We start from the raw sequence: 21716 nt of genomic DNA, 5'->3' as shown, positions 1-21716 counted from the left end.
CGCACATGCTCAAAAGGCCTCTGCAAGGTCTGGCAAGGCATACAACCTTGCAGGAACCATTTGAGCATGTGCGGTGGTCATTTTTTAAAAATTAAAAAAAGGCTGCTGAAAACAAAAATGGCCACCACACATGCTCAAATGTCCTCTGCAAGACCCAAGTCTAGATTTTTCCCTGATCTAAGGAGTCAGAAGAATGCAAAGTTGTTGGCAAGGGACCTGAGCATTTAAAAAACAGATATAAATGGCACAAAAGTAAGTGAACAAATCATCCCTTAAAAAGACAATGTTGGTTTAATACCTTGTAAGCTGGCAAAACTGAAGGGTGGGGGGGAGAGGCAAGGAATAAAATAGAAATATTCACTTGCATGCTGTTTAATTCTCTGTGCAGAGCTCTGTCTTTATCTGAATACTTGTCAAGCTATCTGATTATAAGGTTTGTGGGATTTCAAACTTGGAAAGTGCCTGCCTTTAACTTGTGTGGTGCTTTTAAAACACACACACACACACACACACACAAATTGAATATCACACTCTTACTGTTCTGTGGCTAGTTGCAACTTCCACCTTCTTCCTGATCAGGCTGCTGGATCCAAGCCTATTGTAAGCTGCTGGATAATTTCAAATTGTTTGGGGCCCCTAGGGTTGCAACCATCTCCCATCTCCCATTGCAACCATCTCCCTTTAAGGCAAAAGCTGTTTGGACAGAAAAAAACCATCCCTGAATTTCTTGGAGGCAGCAGCCTGTAGTGAGGTGTGCTGAGGTGGCAGAGCATTTACTAAAGAGAGCTTTCACTGCTTAGCTCTATGGAGGCATGCCCAGCACATGGATGTGCTGTGTTTCCTTGGGAAGGCGACTGGCACATATGTGCCACATGTGTGGTTGTATGTGTGTGTGTGTATGCATGTGTGTGTTGCTTACAATCTGTTTCCTCTGAAAGTGTCTGAACTTGTATTTTTGAGCAGATGTTATGGTAAAGTTATCTGAAAGGTGGGTGTCAGATGTTTGGACAGGGGCGCAATTTCAGTGCTTGCCCTAGGCGCTATTTTCCCTAGATACGCCTCTGTCTTCAGCCCAGATAAATATGTTAGAAGGACAGGGAATGTTACATAAGCAAGAAGGGTTTCAGTGTTATATGAATGTGTTAGCCCCCATAGCATGGTGTAGGCGTTATTATCTATATGTGGTTTCTTATAATTTCCTAAATCAGCTAGATATGATTACGCTTCACCTATGTCAAACTAGTTCTCATGATTGGATTTAGCAAGTCAACGAACAGCCCAAGGCTTTTTGCAAGGCAGTAAGCAGGCTTCAAGGCTGGGAGAGTGAGGGAAAATTCCCTTTCTTTCTCACCTATCAAGGTGAACATTTCTGTTCACTGGCTTGGCCTAGAGCAAAAATCAAGTCAGACTTCCATTTCTTGCAAGACAATAGTCCCTTTTACAAGTCTCAACCTTCCCTTCTTATTTTTTTAGGGCGGTCACCAGTTCCAAAAGGGGTTCTGCCAGTCTGTTCATATCACTAGAACCAAGGGTCATCCCATGACATTGATTGCCGGGAAATCTAGGACCAACAAACAGAAGTACTTTTTCACACCATGCATAATCAACTTGTGGAATTCTCTGCCACAAGATGTGGTGACAGCCAACAACTTGGATGGCTTTAAGAGGGGTTTGGATAACTTCATGGAAGAGAGGTCTATCATCAGCTACTAGTTGGCAGGCTATAGACCACCTTCAGCCTCAAAGGCAGGATGCCTCTGAGTTCCAGTTGCAGGAGAGTAACAGCAGGAGAGAACAGCAGGAGAGAAGCCCTCCTGCCTGTGGGCTTCCCAGCGGCATCTGGTGGGCCACTGTGTGAAACAGGATGCTGGACTTGGGCCTGATCCAGCAGGACTGTTCTTATGTCCTTATGTATACTACTGCTCGGGGCAGCTCACAACAATAAAATAGATAAAATGTAAAATAAAAGTAATCAAATTAATCAAATTAAGCAAACAAGTTAAAAGTCAGGCTAAAAACCACAATCAGTATGAAGTTTCATATTAAAAGTTATTTTAAAAGATTAAAACCTATCTGTTTGGCCTGGCCTTCCAGACTTTTTAAACTGTTGTAAACTGTTTTAAATGTTTGCCCTGGTTTTCTAGGGTTTTTAGACTTTTAAATGTTTAATTTGTTTTATTCTGTTCTTACAGTTTTGATTTTAATTGTTAATTGGTTTTAATTGGTTTTATTCTATTGTAAACCACCCTGAACCATTTTGGAAGGGCGGTATATTAAATAAATAAATAAATAAATTGAGAATTTTAAAATCTAAAAACTAAAGCACCTACCAGATATGACCAAAGAGAAAACATTAAAAAGCCTCTTTTAAAAGATGTGTTTTCAATTGTGTTTTTAAAGCGCTGGTGGAGGGAGCATGGCGAAGCTCTTCAGGGAGGGTATTCCAAAGTCAAGGGGCCACAACCAAAAAGGTCCTGTCTCTAGTCCCCGCCAACTGGATAACTGTTCGTGGTGGGGCCACGAGGAGGGCCCGAGATGATGAGTGGATGGCCCTTGTAGGTTTGTATGGGTGAATGTGATCCGACAGGTACTCCAGCCCCAAGACATGGTAGAGCTTTAAAAGTCAAGACTAGCACCTTGAATCTAGCCCCAAAGCAGAGCAGTAACCAAAGAAGCTCCTGCAGGATGGGTGTGGTACTCATGAAGTGACTTAAACCCACGAGCATCCTTGCATCAGCATTCTGGATCAGCTGAAGCTTTCAAACAGTCTTCAAGGGCAGCCCCATGTAGAGCGCTTTATTTATTTATTTATTTATTTATTCTATTTCTATACCGCCCATCCAAAAATGGCTCAGGGCGGTTTACATAGAGGGATAATAAATAAATAAGATAAGATGGATCCCTGAACCCAAAGGGCTCACAATCTAAAAAGAAACATAAGATAGACACCAGCAACAGTCACTGGAAGTACTGTGCTGGGGGTGGAGTGGGCCAGTTACTCTCCCCCTGCTAAATAAAGAGAATCACCACGTTAAAAGGTGCCTCTTTGCCAAGTTAGCAGGGGCTAGCATTGCAGTAGTCCAATCTGTATGTTACCAAAGCATGAGTGGCTGAGGTCAGATCCAACTTCTCCAAGTAGAGTCGCAGCTGGCATACCAGCCATAGTTGGTAAAAGGCACTTCTGCACATCGCCACTACCTGAGCCTCCAAGGTTAGCATCATGTCCAGAAGCACCCCTAAGCTGTGTACTTTTGTCTTTCAGAGGGAGTGTGACCCCATCCAAGACCAGATTTATCTCATTACTCGGATGAGGTAAATTGTCACTAGTTGTTACTAGTGAAGGGAATTCACAATTCCATTTATCGCCCCCCCCCCTTGCTTTTTCTTTATTAAGCCTTGGAAAGAACCAGGATGGATCATGCCCTATTTCAGAAGGGGCGGGCGGGGGTGGGATTCATAAAACTTTGTATTCAGAGTTCTGCAACTTAATGTACCAGGTCAAACTGAACCATAACGGAGCTAAGCACCCTGTAGTGTTTCAATCCCCCCTTGTAATATTGTTTAAAATCATAGTTTATACTAATATGGATTTGGGGATATCAGCAACCCCTATTGCATTGCATGAAAATGTTACTTTTTGTAATATATTACTGTTATGAAAGCAGAAATCAACCATACAGCGACAAATGAAACCATATGCTAAATGGTCCTGAGAAAATTATATGTTATATTCTGGAACATGGTATGATGATGGTCTCCTTACAATCAAGGGAGGCATCTGGTGGGCCACGGTGTGAAACAGGATGCTGGACTAGATGGGCCTTGTGCCTGATCCAGCAGGGCTGCTCTTATGTTCTTATGTTATGTTCAGGGGCATAGCAAGGTTGGAGTGGGCCCAGAGACAAGATTTTAAAATGACCACTCCCTCACTGAAGCTCAGCTCATGAAGTAAAGAAAAATTAAATGAGACTGAATAGTGGTAACAAAAAGCATAGTAAAATTTACACACACACACACACACACACACACACACACACACACACACACACACACATCTATGTAGAACATCATTCTAAATTATTTTTTTAAAGGTTTTGTAAATTGTGGATGATGCAAGTAATTTAATGGTACTAAAGAAAGACAAGCTGTTCTGGTAGCTCCAGGTCTTAACACTCACATCAGTTTCGGAGGATGAATACAACCCTGCTAACTGGGCAAAGAGGCACCTTTTACCGTGGTGATTCTCTTTATTTAGCAGGGGGAGAATAACTGGCCCTATCCTCCCCCAGCACAGTACCTCCAGTGACTGTTGCTGGTGTCTATCTTGTGTGTTTTTTAGAATGTGAGCCCTTTCGGGACAAGGAGCCATCTTATTTATTTATTTTATCTCTGTGTAAACCACCCTGAGCCATTTTTGGAAGGGCGGTACAGAAATCAAATTAATAATAACAACAACAACAATTGAAGGAAGCCCGGGCGGGTGTGTGGCTGGGGGATTCAGTCATGTGACTTGCCTCTTGGGGGCCCCCCCCAAGGCAGTGGGCCCCCAGATAACTGTCTCCCCTTGCCCTATTATAGTTACGTCCCTGGTTATGTTCTTAAGGGTGTATTCAAAAGCAGAAATTAGATATTTAGAATTCACAAACTATATCAAAGTATTATTTTTCTTTAAGGGGAAGATGAACAAAAAGATGCTTCTTACTACTCAGAAAACTACCACAAGGGTCCTGTGATAGCAGTCGATTCCTGCAAGAATCTGTCTATCTTTTTAAGTTGTGGGTAGGTGCCAATTTCTCTATTGTCTTTTTCTCTCATTTCCAGCCAATGAACCTGGAACTAATAACACAGGTGTTTACCAAATGCATGGCTTTACACATTATCTTGTAGTGTATACAATTCCACTTATATTACTATTATTTTGAATATTTATATAATACTTTTCAACAACAAACTGCTCAAAGCAGCCTGCATAGCAGAAGAATAAGAAGGTAATTTCTAAAGGGGCTCAAAAGAAATTCAAGTATCAGCAGTAAGCATACGAGTAAAATTTCTCAAGATGCAGGGCTTGTATATGCTTTGCATATAATTTGGTGAAATTGGTATTTCATCATATGGGATCTCATGAATAACAAAGTTTTGGCTTCGTCAATGTGTCTTCATCTCCTTTCTGTCTCTTGTTGTTCTAAGAAAGAGATTTTTAGATACTGGTTGACCTCAAGATGTTTATAAGCTGCTTAACAGAATAACCTTTTTAAGTGATCCACATGGTATTATTTAGCTTGTATTCTGCGAGGTCCTGCACAGGCGCACTACCCAGCATTATGAATATCTACGGATCACTTAAAGATCAGTAGTTACAGGTAAGCAACCTGTTTTAAGTGCAAAGAAGGCAAATGTAGTTATTGGGCAAACTGAGCAAAGGCATTTATAGTAAGGAAAGGGAAACATTAATACCCTTGTACAAGGCACTAGTGAGATCTCCAGTGTTGGGCAGTAGTACAAGTGATTTAACTACAGTACTGCACTATGCTTGAAATCTCATCAGTGAGATCTCATGGTAGATTAAATAGATCAACTAAACTACAATGAAGTAGTTTGATGTATATCTCAAGTGGTGGCCGGCATGTTGCACAGTGTTACATGGGCATTTCTGATCAACTCATGCTGCTGTGGTTGTCTAAGGAAGTATTGGCAGTCTTGCACAAATAATTAAAGCTGGGTGCCTTTTTTTTTTTAGCACAATTTTCTTTTGAGACAATATAAGCTGAGCTTCTGAAGTAAAGTCATGCAATTTTAAGTATTTGCACTTTTGCACAAGATTGCCAGCATTTCCCTAGATGCTCACAGCAGTGTGGGCCAATTGGAAACACCCTGTGTAATGCACAACATATGAGCAACAGTGTTCCCTCTAGCAGGGATTCCCAGATGTTGTTGACTACAACTCCCATAATCCCCAAGCAAAAGACATTGCAGCTGGGGATTATGGGAATCGTAGTCAACACCATCTGGGAATCCCTGTTAGAGGGAACACTGGTGGGCAGTAATTGTAATTACCATTCAGCATATGAAAAGTACTTAAAGTATAACGTGGTTAACTATCAACAAAAGTACAGTAGTTAAACTGCTAATAATTACTTCAATTCAATAGGAATATTACACATACTTATTATTGTTCGGTGGCATTCACAGTGGTGCTCGTGCAAGAGCTTGAGCCACTTCCTCCATTCTCTTCCTTCTCCCTACAGCTTCCCGAGCCCCTTCTTAAAGCCATTCCTGAAAGCTGAGAAGTCCCTAAGCAACAGCATGGGATGTAGCATAGGATGTAGCACAGGTGGCTACTGGGGAAGAGAAAACTTCCAGAAATCAGGCAGAGATCTCCTGAACTCCCCTGCTTAACTGAGCAAAGAGGCACCTTTTAAAAGTGGCAATTCTCTTACTTTAGCAGGGGGAGAGCAACTGGCCCTATCCAACCCCAGCACAACATCCCTCCTGTGGCTGTTGTTGGTGGCTTTCTTAAGTTTCTTTTTTAGACTGTGAGCCCTTTGGGGACAGGCAGCCATTTTTTTTTAATTTATTTATTTATTTAAATCGCTTTGGGAACATTGGTTGAAAAGTGGTATATAAATACTCGTATTCGTCGTATCCTTCACCACTTGCAGAGGGTATCTGCAATACCTGCAATATCTGCAGAGCCAATCGGGATGAGGAGATTTTACTAGTTCTGGATGGGGTTGCACTCCCCTTGAAGGAGCAAGTTTGCAGCTTGGGGGTATTACTGGACCCAGCTCTGTTTTTGGAAGCTCAGGTGGAGGCGGTGGCCAGGGGTACCTTTGCACGGCTTTGGCTAGTGCACCAACTGCATCTCTTTCTCGAGAAGGCAGATCTGGCCACAGTTACCCATGCTTTAGTCACGTCATGGCTGGATTACTGTAACACGCTCTACGTTGGGCTGCCTTTGAAGAATATCCGGAAACTGCAGCTAGTACAAAATGCGGCAGCTAGGGTTTTATCAGGAGCTGCCCGGTGGGAGCACATCACACTCATTTTGAAAGAGCTGCACTGGGTACCAGTTTGTTTCCGGGTCGAATTCAAGGTGCTGTTTTTGACCTTTAAAGCCCTTAATGGTTTGGGCCCGGGATACCTGAGGGACCGCCTGCTCCCAAGGGTTGCTGCCCGCTTGATGAGGTCATCTGAGGGGGCTCTGCTCTGGGTGCCAACAATGAGGGAGGCTCAGTTGTCGTGCACACAGGACAGGGCCTTCTCTGTTGCTGCCCCCAGACTCTGGAATGCTCTCCCGGTGGCTATTCGCTCCTCGGTCTTCATCACAGCTTTTAGCAAGCATGTTAAATCATGGCTTTTTACTCAGGCTTTTATTTGATTGTCTCTGCTGCTCCTCTTTGTACTCTGTATTGCTTTTATGCTTTTGTTTTAAATTTTTAATCAGATTTGTTTTATATTTTTAGCTTAATATTTTAATTGTGTCTTTTTTACAATCTTGTTTTTAAATTTTGCTGTAAACCGCATTGGGATTGTTTTAATGAAAGGTGGTATATAAATTTAACAATTTTAGACAGATAGACAGATATAGATATAGTTTCTTGGAATTACTGAAACAGCATCCTATCTCATTTTTCTGTAACCTTTTACTTCACATCTATTTTCCTTTGAAGTTCATAAGTACATATTTTCCTTATGTTCTTATGTTCAATGTATATAAAATAATCTGCATAGCTTGAATCAGGTAGATCTCTAAACACCATCCATCTTCAAGGAAGATAAAGTCAAACTGAAAAATGAAGAAAGAGCATCTAGGAAGAGCATTTTTTTTTGTAATCAGTCTCATAAGCAAAGACTAAGGGTCAAACTAGATTATGTGATGGGGAGCTGTGATTGGATCTCCCATCTCTTTAAATCTTGGTAAATGGTAGTTACAGAGGGAATTAGCTAAATGCTCCCCCACCACATTTCTTGATTTAAAAAAATCCCCCATTGCTGTTTGTCCCATTAATTATTTATATGTACAGGCTGCGTACATTGATAAAATGGTACCGGGATTCTCCACCCCTTGCTGCTATTTGTTAAAATTTAGATTGGGAAATCACAGATTTCCATTGTTTCATCTAGTTGGACCTGGAAAAGCTTTGAAAAACAAAAGTAAGAGAAGGGGGATATGACATCACTCAACAAATGTTATCAGGGTTATCAGCAGAGCTATTTGGGGTTGTTGTTTTTTTTATAAAAAGTTCTGGTCATAATCTAGGATAGAGTTAAGCATGCTTAAGCTCACTGAAATAAATGACTGTCATCTATGTATATAAAACTGAACTGATATAAAACAGTCATTATACTAAATATAAACTGGATGTGAGCCAAAAGGGTTTTTATCAAAATAAGGTATAACACTCTGAAATGGTATCCAGTAAATATTTGTGGGAACAAAAGTGCCCACCAGTTTCAAAGCAGAGTTGCTAGATCAGTAAAGGTTATCTCAAGGTACATCCAGATGGAAGACTTCCTTGGACAAGCTTCCTTGGGCTCATGCAAGAACATGGGAATCAGCATTAGTACAGCATCAACATCAATTCCATACATTGCTGTATTTGCAGATTTTCCTCCTGCAGCTCTCCATCCACACTATGGTGTAAATGGTATCATACATTGCAGGTACTGGTTCCTCCCTCCTATCACACCACGCTCTCTATCACCACCCCATTTCAGGTGGTTGTGCACATGCACATCCAGGGTATTGGAAAATATTTCTGCATTGCAGACTTGGGATATATCATGGTCTGAAAGTGCTCTCAATTCTTTTTGATCAAGAAGAAAAGTCATGGGCTGCTCTTTTGGGACAGGGACAGAATACTATGGATGATGTTGACTTCCTGTTTTTGTAGGACAAGATCTCAGGATAGCTTAGAAGGGGCAATGCTTTGCTTTATTTGTTTGTTAGATATTGGCATGGTAAATCTGTTGGCTAAATAGATCAGTCATACAACTGATCAGGCATAATCACTTTTTTTGTTATTGTAATTAATTCTGTTAGCAAAAATGAAAGACATTTTCACACCTTAATTATTTGCATTGTCTTTGGCTTATAATGTAATGAGTCTTTAGTATTTTGTTCCATTTCCCAAACTTGGGGCTTTCACCTAGCAAAAACAAAACCCACACAATACTGTAGGAGCTTTTATTGGATTCCTGTCTCCAAGGTGAAACTCAGATTAAGCTGAGGTCCCACAGAAAACTTGTGTACAGTTTACTACCTATTTAAGAATTTATGCCATGTGAGCTTTTAGGTAAGCTTCTGCACAAGAGAGAATTAAATTCTCCGTTAAAGCTCTGAAGCTGTTTTGTTTATTTTTTAGTTCAGATTTCATAATAAAGATATGGGACATTCAGAAGAATTTGGTGGCTGATATCACTCTTGATAACACTTTAACTGCAGCCTGTTTCTTGAATACTTCTGGAGATATTTTGCTAGCTTTCAAAAGTGATCTTTATGTCTTGACTCACGATAAGGCACTGGGCTTACCAAAGACAAGTGTTGACACCTCTAGAGTCTCAGCAGCAGGTAAGATATATTCTTATATTACCTGAATCACACTGTGTTTGTTAAATATTTAATACACATTACCAAATCCTATCAAATTTTATTCACGTTAGTTATGTGAATATAGGTAACTATGACAAGCAGGTCACCCGCTTTGGTAGCCTTCCCTAAAGCCCAGGTTTGCAGAGCAAGTGCTCCACAAACCCGGGCTTTCTGATCGTGAGTAGCTGCAGCGTGGCTCCGCGCTGTGGCTACTCACGAGGAGACCCCCAGAGGGAAGGTGAAAAGCTGCCTCCCGGCTCCAGGGGTCTCGTCAGCGTGCCCTGCGCACTTGCGCAGGGCATGCTGGAGCTTGCGGGGGCCCATCAGCCCCCGCTCCCCCGAGCCCCCACCAGCTCCGTCACGGAGCTGGCAATCGTGTAGGTGGGTGATCCAGCCACCCAGGGCTCCCTCCCCGCTCACCGCCCCCAACCGGGTCTCACTGATTGTGAGACCTGGCTCCATGGCTTTTTATAAACATGAGGAAACTATCCATTTCCTCCCCACATGCAAAAGTATGAGGCTTGTGCTGGTAATGCCAATCTGTGGTTTAGCATTGTATCTGAACTCACCCTATGTAGGAAGGAGGAATGAGTATCAAAAGCATATGAAAATATCACCCATTAATTTTTTGCAGGTTTCTACTTGGTTCTGCCATATTGACAAATGCACAGTATTTCAACAAGATACTGTAAATTTACTGATCCACATCTTCCATGGCACTACAAGGACAGAAGAAGGGTTCTGCCTTCGCAGAGCAGCTGGAGCCTAGCTGCATTGAATTCTTGCTCTATAGCCCAGCGAGGGCAAGGGGGGAATGATCTTAGCTTTTTTTCCCCTCTCTCCAAAAGCCCTTTTTGTGGACTTCGGGGACATATCCCTGGGAGTGAAAAGGACTTTGGGAGGGAAGGGAGAAATGTGAAGATTGTTTCCCCCTCTGCCTGTGCTGGGCTGTGGAGCAAGGCTTCAGTGCAGCCAAGCACTGGCTTATAATGGCATCATGTTTGGCAACATAAAAGACATCATAAGTGAAAGTAACAAGAAAATCTTCAGTTGTGCTGTGGTGTTCATTTGGGTGAAGCACCAAAATTTATTAGTAATGAATATGCACATGAATAGCAAATAACATTTCTGGGATTGTAAACTGTCATGATAGTTACACTGTAATACAGTATTGTCATATAAAATGCCATAATATGAGAACTGCCACTGTGGTCTCTTCTCCAGAATCCTATATTTTTGAAAGCCAATCATCAGATGTACAAGAGAGAGACAAAATTGCTGTCTCGAAATCTATTGAGATGGAGTCGTATCTGGTATGTTTTAATTTTAAATATACAAGGAAACCCAGGCTGAATGAGCCACTGTGCTCTTTAGGAGAGGAATCATCAATGTGAATGGCACCTAATATCAGATGCAAAATCTGTCACCCTTCAGTACATTGTATTGCATTAACTCCATGAGATGTCTCTGATTTTAGGATTGCTTTAAAACCCTAGACTTTGACTGCGGCATTTACAAAAAAAAGCCTTTTTAGTTCTATGAGGCTCTCCTCACAAACAGTGTGGAGAGCCTGCAGGGGGGTTGCGGGGGGAACAGGCTTGACCTGCTCTCCCCACACATGAGCACGCAGCTCTCCCTGGGTGGCCGAATTGGGGTGGTGGGGATCAGGGGCCTCCTGGCGCCTGGAAGTCCCAGAATGCCCTATGCGAGGAGCATTTGGGGAGTCCCATCATGCTGGGAGGCTTATTGTAGCCTCCTGATCAGGGGTATCCTTGTGAGTCGCCACAGCATGGAGCCACACCACAGCAGCACATAGCCAGGTAAACAAGATTAGCACAGTGTTCGCTCTGCTAACTTTGTTTAAGGAGGGGGGGAATTAAGAGGGGTTGTCACCGGGAGCTGCATGGCTCCCGGCAGTTCACATGTGCAATGGAAACCGGACTGGGGGTTTCTTAGCCCGGTTTCCACCGTGCATGAGAATAGTCTCCGAATTATTAACACTGAACTTCTATAGCGTATATTTCTAATGGCTAGAAATGCATGCATCTGGTTTTTTTTAATTAAAGTTTTCCTTCTTCATAGTCACTGTTCAGGTACTTCACCTGCACAGATAACCATGTGGAACATTCAAGCACTTTTGACCCCTGCCCAACTTTTAGCATAAGAGCCCCTTAACAACAAGGGGGTAGCAACAAGCAAGATCTTCTCTTGGTTCTCCAAGTGAATATTAGCCTACAGCTTCTAGGTTTGCACTTAATTTTTCCTGAGCAGCTTTGGAAATTATTAGGGAAACTACCAGCCATGGAAAGGCACAGTAATTGCTGCTTCTGTTTAGGTGAGGAGCATAAAATGGACACTTGTGCATACTGTCAGCATTTCACTAGGTAAGTGTCATGAGCATGCTGGAAGACTCTGAGGAGGAGTTGGAGGCAGAGGCAGAGCTGACAGCAGAGGAGGGTGGGCAAGGACCAGAAGTTGCAAAGGAGAGTGGGTCTGATGCACAAGGAGTCAAAGATGAGTTAGAGCCAGGTGAGGCAGCTCTTGTGGAAGAGGTGTGACCGGTCTCAGCTGTGGAGAGGCGCTGGTCCAAGAGACAGCAAGAGTTAAGGAGCCGCATGCGTAGAACAACAGGCAAAGCTGCTGACTCAGCAACTCTTAATTAACAGCACTGGTGGTCAGCCTATTTAAGATGCCTGTAACATAGCTACCCTGCTACAACAATCAAGCAACATCAATTTCCTGTGAGCTAATCCGCTGTGTTAGTGTATTCCCTTGACCATTTTTGGACCCTGGACTGTGTTGACCTTGCCTGTGGATTTCGCTTTGGACTCTGTTGCATTTATTGGATTGACTCGGACTGGACATGGTTTGAAGAATTTATTCCTGTTAGACTTTGCTGTTCTGCTTCTGCCTCTGTTATGCTTTGTTTGGCTAGCCTGACAGATTTACGACAGCAAGCATAGTGGCACTTCCTCTCCCAGACTTTGTGTGAACCTTTGGGAGTGATGGTCTTGGCTTCAGATTCAATGGCTCTCCCCTCCACAGGGGTGATGAAGGCCATTTGCTCAGTATCTGCCTCTCTAGCTTTTTTGCTGATCCACATCTGAGCAAGCATTTGCACAAGGAGGAACACTGAACCCAGCCATAGCTATCACCTCAGACTAGGTCATGGAATCGGCAGCAAAATAAAATACACCACTGCTGGCAATTTTCTATGAACACTGAACCTTTGAGATATGTTCCTAATGATCAGAAATTCATGTATAGTTGTCTTATATAAAGGATGCTTGAATCATGCAATGAATACTGTGTTGTTTCTTTAGGTTCCTTACAAGGGATTTGCCTTTACTGAAGACTTCACATCAGAGTTGCTGGTTTTACCGAAGAAGAAAGGAAAGGTTAGGTTATATAGGCCCCACAAAAAAATGAAGCATGTTTCACACAATGAATAAGTTGTGCTCAAAATGTGTTTTGAGCTCCGACTCGTGACACAATCCCTGCACCTTTAACAGGGAGGAGAGCAGGCCCATGCCTGATCCTCCTCTGCTTACCACCACAGGAAGTTCAGCAGCGCTCCCCCCAGCTAAGATCATGAGCCAGTGGGGCATCTCCCAGCCGTCCTTGTGCGATGGCGGCAGCATGCACTTGGCCTCCATGCATGTGTTCTGGCCATGTGGGTGCTGGCATTGTGCGAGGGCAGCTGGGAGACTCTCCACTGGTGTGCAGTCTTAGCTGAAGAAAGCACAGCTGAACTTCCTGTGGCGGCGAGCAGAGGAGGATCAGGACCTGTTTTCCTCCCTGTTAAAGGTGTGGAGATTGTGCCTAGGGATGTGCATGGTCCAGAGCAGTCCGGACCGGCACCGAAGGGGGGTCTCCCTTTAAGGGCGGGGAGGGTTTACTTACCCCTCCCGCCGCTTTGCCCCCTCCAGCGCCCGTATTGCTTGTAAGAATTGGGGCAGCAGGAGACCTCCCCGCCATCCCTTCCTCCTCCTCCTCAATGCCGCCCGCCTCCAGGACGGGGTGGGCGCGCGCTCGGCTTCCCTTTGAAAAGATCCAGAAGATGCTGAGGGACTCATGGTTTAATAATGCTGCCAATGTATTAAGCTGGAACAGAAGCCAGCACAGCACCGAGCCGGCCTCCACTCCGGCGGCTCCCCCATCCTGAGCAGCAGGCACTGAAAAAAGCTCCATCAGTGAGGATGCGCCGCAGCGCCCAGGCAACCCTCACTTCCAGCTTCCATGCGACTCCCCCCCCCCCCCCCCGCATACAGCCATTTATGATTTTGGTGTGGTGTTAAAGTACAAAACGAGAGAGAATATTAAGAGCTTTCTTTCTAACAATGACTAATAGTATGTTATTTAATAAACTAAAGTAATCAGACTGTATCTTAAAGTTATTTCAGTATCTCAAAAAGGCATCCATATTGAGATTTGTTACATAAATTTATTTAAATTTAGTTGTCTAATTCAACAGTTTAAAAACAGATTATAAACAGCTAAAACTTATTTCTTGACAATCTTATTTATTTATTTATTTATTTATTTATTTATTTATTTATTTAACTTACTTACTAGCCTGCCTGGAGATTGCCGATGGCTCCCTCAAAGATCTACTGCTCACCCTGTGCCTCAGAAGCATCTCTAAAAATATTTGATTTCCTGCTCCAACCTAGAACCCCCAATTTGGAAGAACAAGATAAAGCTGAAAGTAATGGTTTTAAGGAATAATTTAATTAAACAAAGTGCCCTTTGATCTGATGGGCTGTATTTTGGTATTTAGGACTGACGTATTATACTCTAGTTCCCACCCTCCACCCCTCAGTACATATTAGAAAACTGTATCGGAGTGCATATTTAATCTCCAAGAAATAGTTAGTGGCTAAGAAATAGGACAGTGTGATTAGGGAAAGTTAGGGTGAAACTACGTACTACATTAAGCATGTGTACTTAATACTTCTTAAATTAAAAGGGTTTTTTAAAAATGTTTCTGAATTTTAGAAATTAAAAAAATAAATAAGGTCCAGTGGCAGGGGCGTAACTACTATTAGGCAAAGGGAGGCGGCTGCCTGGGGGCCCCCACGCCTCGAGGGGGCCCCCAGAGGCAAGTCACATGACAATATATTGTGAAGTGTGTGTGTGTGTATCAGCGAGGGGCCCATTTTAAAATTTTGTCTCTGGGCCCACTCCAGCCTTGTTACGCCCCTGTCCAGTGGACTGGACCTGCAGCATGGGGTCACAGTGGCAATGGCATTAGAAGTTCTGATCTGTGGGAGGGACCAATAGGCTGCTATTTGCTCAAGGAAAAACAAATTATCAATGAAGGAAAAGATCTTTATTGAATATTTACTTTGCTGAAGAAGCATGTCTAATAAAGTTTTTCTAATAGAGTGTGTATTTCTTTAGTCACACATTTCATTGGCTCACAATGTATGTTAAGATCATAGGAAGCAGTAGTGAAGGACCTGATTTAAGTGGTCACTGTTCTCTTTCTTCAGTGTCTAGAAGAATGGTTGTAACCAAAGATATGAAATATGTGCTTGGGCCAAAACCTGCAGTGCCTGCATGTTGGGAAATCCCTTTCTTTGGAGTTTCTCCATGTTCATCAAAAATCTCTGAGCAGTCAGACATAAGAACACAACCTGAGGAGCAGGTTTGTATGACTCCCTTGTATGGCTTTAATATTCTACCAAAGCTGTCCCTTCTTGCAGAATTTTAAAACAGCCACTGTAGATTTTTCTGTGTTGAGCATACATCCTCTCTTTAAAAATTCTGTTTGTTGGCATTGAGCTGAATGGCATAATTTGGCTTGGGATTCTTTGGCATCCAAAGAAACATTCACAGAACAACTTTTTGAACTTCAGGTGCTCTGCAAAGTTACACTATCAATACAACCCAAACGCTTGTTGTGCAAGGAGTTCCTTATTTGCCAATAAACATGCTTGTTCAAGAGGTTGTGCAACAGTTGCAAGATGTGACACTAACACAAGGTGTTCTGAATATCAGATGATTTCATGCAGTACAGGAGGACCTCATTGATCACTGGTCCAGCACTCGTGGTTTCACATATCCACGGTTGGGTAATTAACACCCAACCTCAGCATACGCAGGGGGGGGGGAATGGGGGAGGGTTAAACCCATATATCCATGGGTTGGGGTGGCCAGAAATAACCTCTGAGGTAATTTCCAGCCACCATTTTGAGTACCGGAGCAAATTTGTTGCTCGTTTGCTGAATAAATGGGCAAACCCCACAATTTTCAGCTGATTTTGGGTGCTGTTTTTGCTCGTGGGTGTGGTAGGGCACTTCTAGGGGGTCATTTGGTGGTGATTGGGATGATTGGGGGGGGCAGGGGGAAACTGCAATTTCTGGTTGATTTGGGGCAGTCCAGAACCTAACTTCCCCATTCCTATAGCCCTAATACTCCAGTACTTGTGGATTCACTATAATTCCTTGGGGAATTATATTAATTAATTCTTCCTTCAGGAATTATGCCCTCCTGAACAGAACCCCCACAAATAATGGGGTTCTCCAGTATTACTCGAATGAGATAGCATCCAAGAAGGTTAAATGATTTTTATTGTCTAATATCCAAAAGGATTACTCACATATCATAGATGCTGTTTCCTCAGAGTTTGTTGGTGGGTTCATTTGGATTGATGATGCTTGAAGATTAAACCCATTAGGTAAAAAGACAATTGTTTTCGGCTGGGTTCAGGTGAGGATTAAAAGTATCTTTCCCAGAGAGGGCATTTCCCCCCGCTACCAGTAGGATCAACAGGGAGAAGGTGAAAGGCAAAGGAGGAGCCAGTGCTTTCACTGGCTCTCAGACCGAGACAGCCCTGCTAAGCTATTCCTTATACATTGATTCTAAATAGGCTGTACTAGCTGTTCTCTGCTTATATAATCAGCATGGCTTCTAGTTCATCTAATAGCATAGACAAAGTCATTCTTCTAGAGTTACATACACCAACAGGAAGTCTAACAATATTAACCTGGCTTTCTACTTGCATGCATACCAAACCCGTGATGCTGTTCAGGCAGTACACAAGGAAGCTCTCTTCACAGTCAGTGAGGAGAGCTGCCAGGGTTAACTGTGGGGAAGGAGGGCTTACCTTCCCTTCCCCACAGACGATTTGAGGGGGTTTCCTGCATGGGCGGATCAGTGGCGCAGATGAGCGGCGGCTCTCCTGCCCTCTGCCTGTGCCTTGCCTGGCAGCTCCGGGGCCCTGGAGCCCCAGTAATGCACCATGCGAGTGCACAGTGTATTTCAAGGGCACCCCCCGCCCCGAGTGTGTCCACTGCATCTGCAAGCAGCCGCGGCAGACACATGATCAGAAAAATGGGGTTAGCAGAGCATGCGTTCCACTATCCTTGTTTAAGGGGGGCATTTAAGCGGGCTTGCCACTGCCAGGAGCCTCACTGCTCCCATTGCAGCACACGACCAGCCAAAACTGGGCTTGGCTCCCTTAGCCCATTTTCGGCTGGTCGTGAGAATAGCCTCAAGGACTAGACTGGAACAGAGGTGAGTTTTTGTGTGTGCAATGACTGTGCACTATGCCCTTATGTAAGCACAAGACTAATATGGATGCTATCTTGGGTATTTAGAAAGTGTTCGTGCTATTTTCAAACCAGAGCAATCCTCTCTTTCACTCATGTGATAGATAAGAAAATAAGCTTGTATCGCTCTAAAAGAGCCAGATTGTCAAGGAACAGCTTTTATCCATGACTAAGGGGGCATTTTTGCTAATGCTCCTAGATTTGCTGGGAGAGCAATTCTCACTTTAAAATTTTGGGACATTTGTTCTACTTGTTAATATTAATAGCAGTAATCTGGCATCAGACTCACAGCCAGCCTAAAGTGGGGGTGGGGGATCACAAAAATGAGGGTAGTCCAGGTTATATGGCATTTTAAAAACAATTTGCAGCCTGATGCACTTATACGGTAGTGCAAAAGTCAACAGAAACTGCAGTGTTCTAAATCAATATCCAATAAAAATTCACATGGTTAAAACATTAAGTGAGTTTCCTTAAGCAATTACAACAAGAGTATGCTTATCATTTATAACAAATAAAAATCCACATATTTTAAAACTGTGAACTGTTTTCATTACCCAATTACAACAGAGTTATTATTTATAACAAATAAAAATCCACATAAACTGTAAACTGTCTTCATTGAGCAACCACAACAGGAGTCCTTGTAGTTTATAACAAAGGTTTTCTTGCCTTTGCAGAAAAAATTTGGTTTTAAAATGATTAGAAGCTTTTAACCCAAACTAAAAGCATACCTGCTTGCTGTGATCAGGGCAGGCTGAGGCCTTGCCCAGCACACTGTTCTGTGTTCCACAGTGAGCAGCCAGACAGCAGCTGGGACGCCCACAAGCAGGAGCGGGTTGTGGATTCCCCTCTCCTGCTGCCTTGCTCCCCTGTAACTCACATGCAGTGAATGGCATATTGCCTCTGAATTAAGCATGAAAACATTCTGGAACAGAAAACATTCTGTGAATGTGCCCATTTCACATTCCAGAAATACAGAGGTAAATCCAAGGTAAAGGATAGGCAGAGCAAAAGTAAACCATAGATCTGAATCTCACACACAGCAAGACAATCAGAAAGGAATCCATGGCAGAGGGAACAGTAACTAATCATTTCTTATTATATCATGCTTTTCAGCAACACATTCTCAAAGCTGTTTGAACAGCAGACACATAGACTTTTCCCACCAGGAGTTAAAGACCCACTGCTGCAGCCAAAGTGCCTTACAGATTACCTTGTAGAAATCATTCTGATCAAGGAAGGAACTTTAAACATTGTATCTTTGTGAAGGTAGTCTATTAAGGTGTCAGCTTCATATGACTGTGGTGAGAAAATTATGAACTACATTCCACTATCCTCAGTGTGACTCTCAACCAAAGACATCTGATTAAATGTAGACTTGGTGGGCACCTTCAAAATGGAACTTTTCATTGGCACAATTTTCATTGGAGCTGCAACATGGCAGAAAATAACCTCCTGTGCACTATGATATCAATCCTTATTGGCCTCCCCACAGCTGTACTTTAAAAAAACCAAAACAAGACTGAATTACTCATTTAATGTAGCAAGTTGTTTGGCCCAAAGAAAGAGGTTGGGATAGAAGGGGTTTTTCCCTTCTTGAAAGCTAGTATTTTGTTTTCTTTCTTTGTTTTTTAAGGTTGCTGAAGCAGAAAGTGAGTTGGCCATTGTGGAGCTGTTAGAAGAAACTCCAATCAAAGAGCAGCAACAAATCAATGAAGAAATAGCTCCAGAAGCTATAGCTCCAGAAATAATGCCAGAGTCTGCTTGCACTTTGGACAATGTCAGCACTCTGGACAAAAAACAGACCTTCGTGTCAACATTAAACATAAGTATTGCAAGATTTTTCTAGTATTTATTTTATTGCATATCAAAATATTATATATATTCTAATATCAAAAAACCTTCCATTTAAGGGAAGGGTTAAGGCACTTACAATTTCACTTATGCACCAAGAAAAGTGGAAAAAATTAAGTTGGCCACCTTAACTTCCATGTAAGCTATAAGCACACACTATAGCCTCACAGTCCCAATCTTCTTCTTGTGCAGGATGTGAGCAACACTGATGCTACACTGTGGAGACCATGGCCGCTGACCTCCTGCTCTCCCTATATGCTTTCATTGAGTTAGAGAGCATGTCAGTCATGATGGACTGTATGTAAGGGGATCAAGACAAACATGAACACAAAAAGTATTTATATACTGCTTTTCAGCAAAAGATCCCAAAGCGGTTTACATAGATATAAATAAATAAGATGGCTCCCTGTCACCAAAGGGCTCACAATCTTTAAAAGAAACATAATATAGACACCAGCAATAGCCACTGGAGGGATGTTGTGCTGGGGATGGATAGGGCCAGTTGTTCTCCCCCTGCCAAATAAAGAGAATCACCACTTTAAAAAGGTACCTCTCTAATCAGTTAGCAGGGGACTGTCCATTTAATATTGTTTTTTAAATTAGCTAAATCTATTATTTACCTTATAGATAGAGTGTGTGTGTGTGTGTGTGTGTGTGTGTGTGTGTGTGTGTGTGCGCGCGCACACACATGAGGGGGGAGCGCTGTGGGAAACCAGACACTGGAGTAAGTGTCTGTCTTATGAGGTTACACAAATCAACAAGAGGAAGGAAGTGGGTATGTTCTCAGACCATCAGATTTGCAATATACATGATTAGCCTTTGCAGCAGGTTGGCTGATTATGTTTAAAAATGAATTAATTAAATATTTAGAAAGGAGGAGCAGAGCAAGTCTGATGTTCTGATTATGATTGAATTATTATTATTTTTAGGTTAACTCCAGATGCACAAGACAACTCTGATGCTGCAGACAAACTGCACGAGATTAGTTGTTAGAAAGTGATTGCTAATTTTTTAGAAAAACAAATTGAGTCTTTACTAAAAATGCATAGGATCACAGTGTAGAGCTTGATAAGCTATGTGGCAGGTTGGTTGTTAGAATCAGGAATTTAATAGGATGCATGCTTTGATATTCAAAACATTGATTCTGCATTGACTGCATCTTTAGTTTTGCCCCAGCTAGGGATGTGTGAACCGGCTTGAGGTTGAGCTGGCTCACCATCAAACAGGTCTAACTCAAAGGCTCACCCTCGAGTCGGGCTGGGCGCCACCATGCAAATGGCCAGAGAGCATGCGTGGTGGCCTCCAAAATGGCATCCACCAACGGGAAAAGGGTCAGTCCGAAATGGCCCTTGCAGGACTGGGGGGAGGCCACCAGGGGAGAGGGAGACTGCAGCCACACCAGCACCCCCTGAGGCTGTGCCAGTACCCCCTGAGGCTGCTGGACCCACGACAGTGAGTTAAATCATTAGGTGTTTTTAAAAAAAAAATGTTTAGAACACCCAAACTGGCTCGAATTCAAGCTGGGCCTGGAGGGGAGGGGCGTTCAATGCAACAAAACCAAACATGACCAGTTTGAGTCCAGTTTGAACTTGAGCTTAACTGGACAAACTGGTTTTGTGCACACCTAGCCCCAACTTGTAGAGAAAACTGCAGAGGAAACAGATTAGAGCTGAAAAACTAAAGGGAAGTATGCATTTATAGAGCAGGTGTTCCCAACCAGTGATACTCCAGGTACTGCTAGGGATGTGCACAAAACCGGTTCGCCCGGTTCTGTTCAGATTTGAACCGGGTTCGAACCAGGAGGGGGTGGTTAGGTTTTGGTTTTGTTTGAACCACCCCCTGGTTTGGTTCGGATTCGAACCAGTTCGGACCGGTTAGGACCAGTTCAGACACCCAAAAATTGGTAGGATGGTAGCTGGCGCCTAGGGGTACCTGTCACCCAAACCCCAAAGCAATCGGACACTCGTACGATATTTTATGAATTTTTGAAAATTATTATTATTTTTTTCTCATAGGATATAATGGGACTCGAACCAGGCCATTATACCTTGTTGTGGAGCACCCATGGGTGCCAATAACTACCCAAACCCTGAAGCAATAGGACAGTCCTACGATTTTTAATGAATATTTGAAATATTTTTAATTATTTTTCTCATAGAGTATAATGGGACCCGAACCAGTCCATATCCCCTATTGTGGAGCACCTAGGGGCACAAAAGTGGGGTGGACAGACAGGGGTGCCTACCACCCAAAAAACCCCAAGGCAATTGGACACTCCTCTGATTATTGGTGAATTGTTAAAGTATTTTTGAATTCCTCATAGAGAATAATTAGGATTGCAGCAAATGTATAGCTTCACGTCGGGGGGAAAGGGGTGTTGTAGAGTGGAGTGTGGTGGGTGGTAGTTCCTAGGGTGGGCAAGGAAGCTATCAGAATTATTTGAAAGGAATTGGGCAAAGGGCTGATTTTTAAGTGATTTTTGAAGTTTACACGTCTTTAAGGTTTTTCTCCATAAAGAAGCATGGCGGTGTCAGCAAATGTATAGCTTCACGTCGGAGGCAAAGGGGTGGCCTAGAGCAGTGTGGGGTTGGTGGTAGGGCCAGGTAGGGGCAAGGAAGCTACCTGAATTTTTTCAAAGGATTTGGGCAGAGGGCTGATTTTTGGTGAATTGTTGAAGTTTACGCGTCTTTAAGGTTTTTCCTCATAAACTATAA

The 21716-nt window shown here is 42.9% G+C and overlaps 1 protein-coding gene across 12 annotated transcripts in view; it reads left to right on the top strand.

The window, feature by feature from the left end:
• LOC128342526 (uncharacterized) overlaps positions 1–21716 on the top strand; it is a 138959-nt gene that overhangs the window by 66046 nt on the left and 51197 nt on the right. For all 12 annotated transcript variants that reach the window (XR_008315046.1, XM_053289897.1, XM_053289900.1 and 9 more), the window contains 7 exons: positions 4674–4779; positions 9366–9571; positions 10817–10905; positions 12916–12990; positions 14168–14300; positions 15088–15242; positions 18785–18977. Coding sequence is in view for 11 of the 12 variants with exons in the window: in XM_053289897.1 (XP_053145872.1) it covers positions 4674–4779; positions 9366–9571; positions 10817–10905; positions 12916–12990; positions 14168–14300; positions 15088–15242; positions 18785–18977 (957 nt within the window). In the remaining variant the exon portion in view is untranslated. The remainder of the gene's footprint in view (positions 1–4673; positions 4780–9365; positions 9572–10816; positions 10906–12915; positions 12991–14167; positions 14301–15087; positions 15243–18784; positions 18978–21716) is intronic.

The sequence above is a fragment of the Hemicordylus capensis genome, chromosome 2 (assembly GCF_027244095.1).
Source record: "Hemicordylus capensis ecotype Gifberg chromosome 2, rHemCap1.1.pri, whole genome shotgun sequence".
Classification (NCBI taxonomy): Eukaryota; Metazoa; Chordata; class Lepidosauria; order Squamata; family Cordylidae; genus Hemicordylus; species Hemicordylus capensis.
Note: the sequence above shows the minus strand (reverse complement) of the source record. Positions and strands in the feature narration are given on the sequence as shown.